Raw genomic sequence first — 10,976 nt, forward strand, 5'->3', positions numbered from 1 at the left:
TCCAGATCAAAACTCAGTCTAGATCTGTAAGTCAATTCAAGAGCCCTATAATGAGCTGTTACTACTGTAGGAACAGTTAAAGGAGAAACAAACAACTTGTAGTTACTGATGAATTTAATAAGGGAAAGAAGTGATATTCTCTGTGTCTCTGGTCCTCCATCTTCACCAGCAAGGTCTCCCAGGCCTCTGTGACTGAAGGCAGAACAATCAGCAGTGGATGGGGATCAAGTCAGGGGTCCCTGGAACTAACACAATCCTTTCCAGTCTATGGGCAGCATCCCAGGAGCTGAGACAGCAGGACCATGTCACAGTGAGGCCACTCTCCACCTTCTTGGAAAGCTCATGGAGACTGGGGGGACTCCCTGACCACTGGCAGCTCTCACACATTGGGTGCACTTTTCAAAAATGGCCAATGGGTGAGCAGGGGAACTGAGGGCTGTGCCCCAGAACATGTCCACTGGGACCCCATTTCTGGGTGTGTGAAAGAGAAGGTGACGGGGTTTACCCAGGGCAGGTTGTGCCTGTCCATCCTCTTTGCTCTCTGTGAGGAAAGGACAGGGTTGCTGGATGTGGGGAGAGCAGTGGTGGTCTGTTACCTGGAAGTCAGCAGGGCATTCAGCATCATCCCCCACAATATTCTTGTGTCCAAGGTAGGATATTATGATCTGTGTCAGTGCGTAAGTAGATGGGTAAAAAACAATCTGGATGGTTGGGCTTGGAAAGGTGCTATAGAAAGGGAGAAACTTTCCAGTCATGAGGACAGTCAAGCCCTGGAAGCTGTTTCCCAGGGGTGCGCATCCACTCTGTCCCAGAAAGTGGCCATTGTCTGTCCCAGAAAGTGTGTTTGGATACAGCCCTGAGTAATCTGGTCTGACCCTGCTTTGAGCGGTAGGTTGGTCAAGACACCTCCCAAGGTCCCATCCAGCCTGAATGATGCTGTCCTTTCATCCCCTTCATGTTTTCAATTTAGGGACAGCTCTCAGGTTCTCTCTGACCACAGGAATAATTCACATGAGGTGCAGGGCTGTTTTACAACTGCCCCCAAACAGCCCTGACCACATCTTGTGCATCCCTTTTCATTTGCCCCCACCCAGGTTCTTCTGTTTTGCTGTCCTCATGCCCACCTTGTTCATCCTTACAGAACAGGTTGCTCAACAGGTGTCAGCATCCATGTACAGAGTCTGCACATCAGCCAGGCAGCAAAGGCATCGTTACAGAAATGGAGACGAGGCTCTTGACCAGCTCCTTGCACCCAGGAATCGGCATTTCTTGTCTGCTGAGATTCTTGGGAACACCTGAACTTTAGGTGCAGAGCATGTGAGTCCTCGTTGGGTATCCTGGCTTGTCTCCTGACCCATGTGGTGCTTCAGGCTGTGAAGAGAATCAAAACCAACTCTTTGGCTGGGGTAGTTTCATTTTACATGTGTCACGAAGGGCAGATGAAGGGAGCTCAGAACTCCAGTCTCTGCTGCACTGTTGGGACTTGAGAGACTGGAAATGCAGGTGACGGTGTGTGTCAGTGCACACCACATAAACATTCTGGATTCCTTTTTGCCTTTGCACTGACCTGAGATCTGTTCCTTGGCCTTCTTTGCCTAAAAAAGAAGTAATCTGCCCTGTGTCACCTCCACTCACACCAGAAAAAAAGGGGGAAAAGTATGAAAGGGGTGATTTCAGGGCAATTCTGTCCAAAGAAATACTTTCTAAATGATAAAAATGGTAGAAGTGAGAGGAAAAGCTCTTAAAAACAACTCCATGCAAGAGGTTAGCTACTGAGATGTAGCAGCTGTTTTGAGAAGCAAGAACGACTGTTGGGAATGAAGTTAAAAAACTTTAGTTCATCGTCATCATCATCATCATCAGGAATAAGGAATTCCCTGTTATTCTTATTAGTGATTGTACCACTTTTCAAAAACATCCTTGAGATTGTCTCTATTTTTCCATGGCTCCAAAACTGAGCCTGCTCAGATTTTGAAACGACTGCTTGAAATCTCTGCAACCCAAATCTCTACAACTGTCTCTCATCGAAGATCTTTTACCCCAGAAAGGGGAAAACTCCCAATGCAGGCACCAAACCAGTGCCCAACCTGCCTGGAGAGCCAGGTGAGTGGTGCCACACAACAGCCGACCTCAGGGGCAGCTGGAGGTGATGGGAATTGAAATGGTTTTGACTCAAATCATAATTTAGGTTGGAAAAGACCCTTAAGGTCATAAAGTCCAATCATAAATACGACACTGCCAAGCCCACCCATTACACCATATCCCTAAGCGCCATTCTACACATCTTTTAAATACCTTCAGGGATGGAAGCTCCAATCCTGAGCTGGCAGGACAACACTGTCTGCAGTTAGACATAAGATACCTGTCATGGCTGTGACTTCAGAGTTTCTCACACCCTTCACTGGGCAGGGCAGGTGTTGGGAGATGGGCGCACACTTCAGTTTCCAGATGCCAGGACAGAGCCCAAGCCATCCTACCCTTGCCCTCTGGCATCCCATTTCTTGAGATGCAAAGCTGCTGGGCCTTCTGTGGATAATCATGTTAAAAGGCATCAATAATCATTCAAATCTTTGTGTAATTTCCCTAAGAGTGTCAGTATTAAAAATAATAATAATTAAAAAAATAGAAAAGGGTTCATCTGCCTACATATAAATATCTGTAACACAGCAGTCTGCATCTGTGGTAGCCCCACTGGCAGTGCCAATCAAATAGGTATTTGCAGTATAAGGCATGACACCCCATCCGTAAGTACATATCTAAGTGGTTCAGATGAAGGGTGGTCTGGCAAAAATCACCCTGTTCCTCCCCAGGTGCACGGACAGTGCTCATGTGCCTCTCCAGGGAGTGGCAGAAGCTGGATGCCCTTCTTGGGAAAGACTCCTTCCAGGAGAGACACAGCAATGGGAATAACTCCTCAGGTCTTCATGGCATTTCACTCAGCATCAGTTTTTATATATTTGGTGCTTTCCTGTGACTACTCTTTCTGCACAAATGCTCACAAAAAGACACCCACTTAGTAAAACATGGTCATAAAGGTGCTGTTATGGACAAGAAACCTCACCATGAGCTCTGGAGGGAGGGAGGCAGATGATAATAAGCACCAGGAAGAAGCAAGAAGCTCAAGGCCTCTTCCGAAGAGAGAGAGGCCCTGAGCAGCAGTGAGCGGCCATGTGTGGTGTGGGAGGGTCAGGGGATGTGAGGTAGAAAAGGGTGATGGCTGATGACTTCAGCAAATCCTTACGACCATGTCTGAGCCTGCAAGTGGAATGTGGTTGATGTCTGCGGGTGGAGGAGGAATAGGAGAACGACTTTGGGGGATCCTGGAAAGAAGGCAGGCCTCTCTTGGGCTAATCATACATGGCAGTGACATTTGCATGCTGTGGGCATGGCTGTGCCTGGGAGATGGGGAACGGCTGCTGCTGGGGGGGCTGTGCTCAGGCATGGCCCATGAGCTGACCTTGCTCTGCTCCTCTCTTGCACTGCCCATGCTTGCATGGTCCTCAGGAATCATCCATGAGCCGGGAGGAAGCACCAACCTCCTGGAGTGTTGGCCCATTACTGGAGGACAAGAGTGAAAGGTTTGTGAGACACATGGGAGTGCAGGAAGGGACGGGTCTATGCATAGTAGTAAACGTGTTAAAGAAGAAGACCTAAAGACCATTGGCTGATCGTGCTAATGTGGAATAGATTGATTTTTCTTTTTTATTTTCGGGCAGCAGAAGAAGGAATGTGTGCTTTCAGTGCTGGGCCATGGATCCAAATTGAGGATTCAACCAAGTTTGGGACTAGGAGAGCTCAGGTGATTGGTGACCATTGCAGGTCTATGAAAGAAGCTGCGTGGGTTTGGGAGACCTCACAGGCATTGCCAAATCCTCAGAAAACCAGAGCCTTGTAGTAAAAGTAACAGCACTTGGCACCAAAGCCACACCCAAACCACAAATACCCTCCCAGTGACCACAGGCAGAGCCTTGAGAAACATTTGACTGAAGGGGTCTCCTTTGCCAGGCCCTGGGGGTCAGGGCTTGGCCATTCTGATGATAAACAACCATGAAGGGCTGACAGAGCACCAGAGCCACCTCCACATCGCCTTTACCACCTCTGACCATTGTCTCCAGGCTTTTCCTTCAGCAGCCTCCAGGGACAGGGACTGCTTGTGTCAGCGATGGCCCCTCGTGGTGTCCCAAACAGCCTCAGAAACTTGGGGTTTGTTTCTGCCTTTCATTTCATTAGAGGTTTGTTCATTCTTTCAGTAGCTGCAGCTCAGGATCATGGCAGCAGAGGGCTCATTAACAGCCAAAATGAGTTTATAAGCCAAGGCTCTCTGCAGCACTTGCCTAAAGGCGTCAAGTCTGGTGTGGATGATTAGAGAGATTTCAGAACTGTAGCCAAACAGTGAGCATTTCCATAATAAATAGTAATAAAGAGAAATTTCTTATATTTCCATCCCCCTTCTAATGCCCTAATTTCCAGAACAGCTGGTATCAACAATCTCCAATATTGATCTAGAGAATCTCCTGATAAAGACTGAATGTGTCAGAAAAGTGGGTGCCTAAAGCACCACTTGAGTGAGGAGACAGGACAGGACACCGCAAGAGGAATCACACAACTCTGCACCAAGAGGTGGGAGTTCCTGGGAATCTCAGGTGCCACAGCACAGCGATACTTGTGTTCAGGGAGCTGGTCAAGTGACCCATCTCCTTTTCTGTAATGGTGTCTGAGTTTGCTCAGGTAACCCCTGACTTGAGCCCCATCCACTCCTGGCTGTTCTCCAGACTCCTGCCTTCAGGAACAAAGTCCCAGGAGACCTTGCTGGTGAAGATGGAGGCAAAGAAGCCATGAAGTACATCGGTCCTGTCTGATTCTACTCTTACGAAGTTCAGCAGCAGGTCCACGTTCACCCTGTCTATTCTTTTACTGTAAGGAAGCAATGTCAGCTCATCTTGCTGCCCTCAGCCTCCCCTGCAGGTATCAAGTCCAGGGCAGCTTTGGCATCATCCCCACATCCATGGACAAGGATTCTAAATTCCTCCTTTACAGCTTGACCTGCTTCCACCTCCCATGTGCTGCCTTTTTGCCCTGGAGCTCTGTCAGTTCAGACAAGCAGCCTCATGACATAAAGTCTTCTTTTCATGGGTACTTGGAGAGATCATTCTTGTGCCTGGAGCAGGCTGTCCTGTAAAGCTTCTCGGGTTTCCTGAGCTCCTTCAGCCTTCAGACCTACTTCCATGTCACCACCTTTATTGGCCGCCATCCCCCAGTATGTCCGTGCCTTCTCCCCTGGAGCCCACCAGCCTGTGCTCTGCTGCTGGCCTTCCTCCCTCCCCTCTGATGCCTGGAATGCCACTGTTGCCTGGTCACCACAGTCAAGGTGGACACTGATGTGCACATCCCTCACCAGCTCTTCTTTGTCTCCCAGTTCCAGATCCAGGTGAGCATCACCCTTGTTGGCCCAGCAGGCAGCCACGTTAAGAAGTTGGCCCAAGATCCTCTGGACCGTTGGCACCTGCCGCTTTGCCGGCCAGTGAATGTCAAGGCAATGACAGTTCCCCATAGAAACCTACTCATTGACTTGTGACTTCCTCAGGTTACTAACAGAAGATCTTTTCCATTTCTTCCCCATGATCAAGAAGTTTGTAACATCCAACACTTTATCACCCTGTATTGGATTTACATGGCAAAGTCTTGGAACTGGAGTGAGTGTGGCTGTGCTACAGTTGTCACCTCTCTGAGAAGACAACAGGAGTTTGATGTCAGACAGAGCCGATATGAGCTGGCTCCAGGATGGACCCACTCCTTGACAAATCTGAGCCACTCAGGGATGCTGGCAGCACCTCTGTGATATTGTATTTGAGAAAGGGTAAAAAACGCTGCACAACAGCAGGTGGGAGAGAGCGGGGAGGAAATGTGAGAGAAAAAACACTGCAGACACCAAGGTCATATCCCATGGGACCCAAAGGTCCCTCAGCAGGCCAAAGCCTGCTCTCCTGAAATCCTGCTCTTTGCCTTGTTATCATCTTCCAGGAGCCTCAACTCTACTTTCCCACCCCTGACTGTTCCATCCCTGACCAACCCTTTCTGGTTTGTAAGTGTCAAGTCCCACAGGGCACCTCACCTCACTGACTCCTCAGTCACCTGTGTCAGGAAGATGTTGTCCATGAGCTCCAAAACCCTCCAGCATGGCTGGTACCTTGCAGCTATTGGGATATCTTAGGTCTGCCATGAGGACACTGCCTGGAAACATGAGGCTTCTTTCATTTGTCTGGAGGAGGCCTCATCTAATTCCTCTTCCTCATCAGTGAGTCAGTAGCTGATGTCCAGTCACCACAACATTGTCCATGTTGCTCTGCCCTCTCACGCTGACTCCTCAACTTTCAGCTGATATTCTCTGTCCCCAGGCAGAGCTCCACACATTCCTGCTGCTGTCCCACATGAAGGGAAACTTCCCTCTAAGTCCAGACCTCTGGCATTACGAGCACTAGCCCCCCAAGACCGCAAAGTTTCTCCTGCAGGTGATATTCGTAGCGTCCTGTAACTCCTCATGATGTTATCTTGGGATAGACGCTCTCATCAGGATAAACCGTCTGCGTGTAAACACTAACAGCTGGAGCTCCTTCTCCCCTTGGCTATGGCTGTTGTCTCCAGCTCTGATGCCTGTGAGGAGACACCTTGTCCTTACAGCACAGGGGCCTCATGGCCTCCTTGTCCCCAGCCAGGAACCTGGGAGGTGTGGGACCATAGTCCTGCCCTTGGCCTTGCACAGCCCCACATCACACTGTCCCAGGAAGGGCCCTGGGCAACGTGGGAGGGACGGGATCTGCCTTCCCAGGGCTGGGGGTCAGGGCTTGGCCCTTTGGTTAATGAAACACATCCAGGTGTACTCAGCATCAGAGAGACCTTCACATTGCTTGTCCTGACCTGTCATCTCTGCCTCCAGTTTTCTTCTCTAACCAGATCCTGGGGTCATTTTCTCAGTGGTGTTCCTCAGTGGAACCCTTTAACATAACAAGAAACTTTGGAGTTTGAATCTGACTTGGACTTCTTGAGAGGTTTCTTCAACTTCCTCCAGGGTCTGAGGTTCATGGCCTCAGCACCAAACCCACCAGAGGGGTCATTAAAGCGCCTTGGGCTACTCCTGTGCTGCTGAGCTGGGCTGGGCTCCTGGGACAGAGGGAGCTCATGGCAAGCGGCAGTGCTGCAGAGAGACAGCTCTGCCCAGGAGCAGCTCCTCTGCAAAGCGCAGCAGGGCTGAGGGCTCTGCCTGGGGATCTCAGGGAGACGAGCAAAGCAGAGAGAGATTAAAGGTGGTCAGGATGGGGAGGATGACTGAGAGCTCATGGAGGAGAAATCTTTGCAGCCCTTGACCCGGTAAGTCTCTGGGTGCAGGGCAACGCAGCTGTAGCTCCTGGAGGCATCTCCTCAAGTTAGCACAGGCACAGCTTGAGGGATCTGTAAGGAGGAGGCTCTTGTCAGGCATTTTTGAACAGCTGTGAATATTGGTGAGCACCCAGGGGTGCCCAGGGCTGTCCTGCAGAGCAGGGTCCCTGCACCCCAGGGCTGTGCCGGGACAGGGACTCTGCCGCCTGCCAGGGTCAGCGCTCAGCCTGCCCGGGGAGATCCCCACGGTGCCGTGGGGAGAAGCTGTACGGGGAAGGAGCAACCCCTATCAAGGCAGGAAAGGTGCTTCTGCTGTTAAGGGGGTGCTGTGTGGGTCAGGGCTGCTCACAGCTCCAGATCACCCCCTGGATTTTTCCAAGTGGATGCCTCTAGGCAGTAGATCAATGCAAGGATTACCAGACAGGTAAGGAGCTTTCCTGAGCCTGCCTTTTCAGTTGCATATTCCAAGGGGTGCGGGGTGCAGGAAAGTATAAAATGAAAATGAGCTCTCATGCTTAAACAAGTCACTGAGACTCCTGAACTGCAACTCTGAGTGATCAGTATGTCTGCCAGAAGCCTCATAACATCCCTTCAGCCACTACTCTGCCTGTGCACAGCACCAGCATCACATCTGCTGAACCCGTCAGCCTTAGTCTGACCTGTCCTGTTTTCCAACCTGCAAACAGGAAGATGCCCCCAGGCAGTGCCCTGTGAACAGGCAGGATCTGTAGGGCCAGGGTGAGGGCATAGAAGGTGGGATGGTCTGTGAGTGCTGACAGGGAAAAGACATGGACAGGGAAACACCTCCCAGGAGGAGAATCTCCAAACAGTAGGGAAATGATCAGAAATGAGAGGAAACTAAACCTGTAATTCTTATGGGAGAGAGAACAGAGAACAGAGAACAGTGCAGATGCCTCCTCTGAGCAGCCCCCTCGCCTCCTCTCCCACCCGGCAAAGCCTCTGCCCTCAGGGCCGGGGGCTCCAAGGCATGAAGCAGCTCCTGTGCAGCCAGAGCTCCAGTTCCCTCTGCAGAGCACAGGGGCTGAGAGCAGCTGCCCGGCAATGCTGGTGTGTGGGAGGTGGCTGCACAGCTGGGGAAGGGTGACGCTGTCTGAGTGCCCAGCTGCCTCTGCCCTGGCCTCTCTCACACCCACCCTCACCGCAGTTTCCTTCTTGCTCCACTGCTCTGGCTCACTGTTGGTGTGATCTGGTTCTTGCTGTCAGGCTCTCTGGGGATGGGAGTTTCAGCTGCAGAGTCACAGCCTGATCTTGTGGGTCCTTTCCTGCAGGTGTGTCCATGGGAACACGTGTCCCAGCTTTGCTCTGCCCTGTGGGGCTGTGGGCAATGCAGTGTGTGGGGCTGGGGAATGAGCTGAGTCTCCCTGAATCAAATGCCATCATTAGGACCCTTGGCTGTCTCATTGAGTGTTTTTCTTCCAAGCTGCGAGCTTCCCTCCAGGATGCAAACCTGTCCTATAGCACGTTAGCATTGTCTGAATTACTCATGCAGAAGTGCAGAGATGCTATGATGGAAGAAATGCAGTTCGGTTTGTGAAATGAGCCGTGTGTGTCCAGGGATAGAAGTGAGGTGCTGAGACCTGACGAAAGCGTGAGACATGTTATGGTCTGAGGTGTATCCCTCTGCTCTCAGCAGTGCCTGTTGGCTTTTCAGGGTAACATGGGAGCGTGATCAGCCTCCATCTCAGCAAGGTGCCAGCCCAGGGCAGCTGGAGCAAGACAGAGGGACAGAGCAGCTGCCCTCACTCTGCACTGACCCACAGGCATCCTCTGGTTTCGCAGGACTCGCTCTGTTCTCCCTGAGTGCAGCAGAAATGCTGAGGATTTCTGATGTCCAAGAACATTCTCCAGGGGAGACGGTGGTGAAACTGTAAAAAAACCTGTGACTTTTAAAATGCCTTTACAATTCCTTTTCTTTATCACTTATAGTCCCGACAGGCCAGACTGCATTATCAATCTGAAAAATTTGAACCTCAGGACTGACCCCTGCCCAAGCCAAAATCTGCAGAGTTGGGCTGACTTATTAAGAGTCCATGGGTAGAGACCCTTTTGTCTTGGTTGCACACTCGGCCAGCACCAAGCAGGGCTGCAGCCACAGTGCTGAAGGAAGGTCTTGTAGAAAAAGAAAAGTGTATCTGTGTTTCACAGGGGAGGGTTTGTGGGACATGGCTTTTGTTTATGTCAGAGAAGTCTCCACTAAATTGTTACTGAATTTTCTCCTACGAGAGCACCCTGTGCCCGGAGACAGCAAATGTCCAACAGCAGCTGCATCACCCAGTTCCTCCTCCTGGCGTTCACAGACACACGGGAGCTGCAGCTCTTGCACTTCTGGCTCTTCCTGGGCATCTACCTGGCTGCCCTCCTGGGCAACGGCCTCATCATCACCACCATAGCCTGTGACCAGCACCTCCACACCCCCATGTACTTCTTCCTGCTCAACCTCGCCCTCCTCGACCTGGGCTCCATCTCCATCACCGTCCCCAAATCCATGGCCAACTCCCTCTGGGACACAAGGGCCATCTCCTACACAGGATGTGCTGTACAGCTCTTTTTGTTTACATTCTTGATAGAAGCAGAGTATTATATACTCACCATCATGTCCTACGACCGCTACGTTGCCATCTGCAAACCCCTGCACTACGGGACCCTCCTGGGCAGCAGAGCTTGTGTCCACATGGCAGCAGCTGCCTGGGCCAGTGGGTTTCTCAGTGCTCTGCTGCACACGGCCAATACATTTTCACTGCCACTGTGCAAGGGCAATGCCCTGGACCAGTTCTTCTGTGAAATCCCCCACATCCTCAAGCTCTCCTGCTCAGATGCCTACCTCAGGGAACTTGGGCTTCTTATATTTGGTGCCTCTATATTCTTTCTATGTTTTGTATTCATTGTGCTGTCCTATGTGCAGATCTTCAGGGCCGTGCTGAGAATCCCCTCTGAGCAGGGACGGCACAAAGCTTTTGCCACGTGCCTCCCTCACCTGGCTGTGGTCTCCCTGTTTGTCAGCACTGGCACGTTTGCCTACCTGAAGCCCCCCTCCATCTCCTCCCCATCCCTGGACCTGGTGGTGTCTGTTCTATACGCATTGGTGCCTCCAGCAGTGAACCCCCTCATCTACAGCATGAGGAACCAGGAGCTCAAGGATGCCTTGTGGAAACTCATATCTTACTGTTTTCTGAAGCAATAAACTGCCCATCTGCTTCCACATAAGAGTTTTAATGTAGCTAATTGCAGGACCAGCCTGTCATCTGGATTTTCTGTTATTGCTTGGTTTTTTATTGTTTTAATGTTGTCATGTCCTTTCTAATTCTCTCTCTGCTTTTCTTTTATAACCACTGGCTGTGTAAATGAGGAGCCGTGCTCTCCTTTTCTCTTAAACAATATAAACATTCCTGTAGTAACTTGTTTTTCAATATATCCTTCCTGCAAGGCCTTTTTGGAGCTGCAGGGACAGTTCCTGTGTCCATGGGAGGAGGGGAAAAGAGTCCAGCCTGGCAGCACTGCCAGGGAGCACCAGCGCTTGGCCTTCCAGAGCTGTTCTCGTTCCACTCCCACACTCTCCTTCTCATCCCTTGTGTTGGTGCAAG

The 10,976-nt window shown here is 50.9% G+C and overlaps 1 protein-coding gene across 1 annotated transcript; it reads left to right on the forward strand.

The window, feature by feature from the left end:
• The first annotated feature begins 9,643 nt into the window (after nt 1-9,643).
• LOC136000703 (olfactory receptor 14J1-like) lies at nt 9,644-10,576 on the forward strand. The gene has a single exon (XM_065654639.1). The coding sequence runs from the start codon at nt 9,644-9,646 to the stop codon at nt 10,574-10,576; it is 933 nt and encodes a 310-aa protein (XP_065510711.1).
• The last annotated feature ends 400 nt before the right edge of the window (nt 10,577-10,976 follow it).

Source organism: Caloenas nicobarica, chromosome 34, assembly GCF_036013445.1.
Source record: "Caloenas nicobarica isolate bCalNic1 chromosome 34, bCalNic1.hap1, whole genome shotgun sequence".
Classification (NCBI taxonomy): domain Eukaryota; kingdom Metazoa; phylum Chordata; class Aves; order Columbiformes; family Columbidae; genus Caloenas; species Caloenas nicobarica.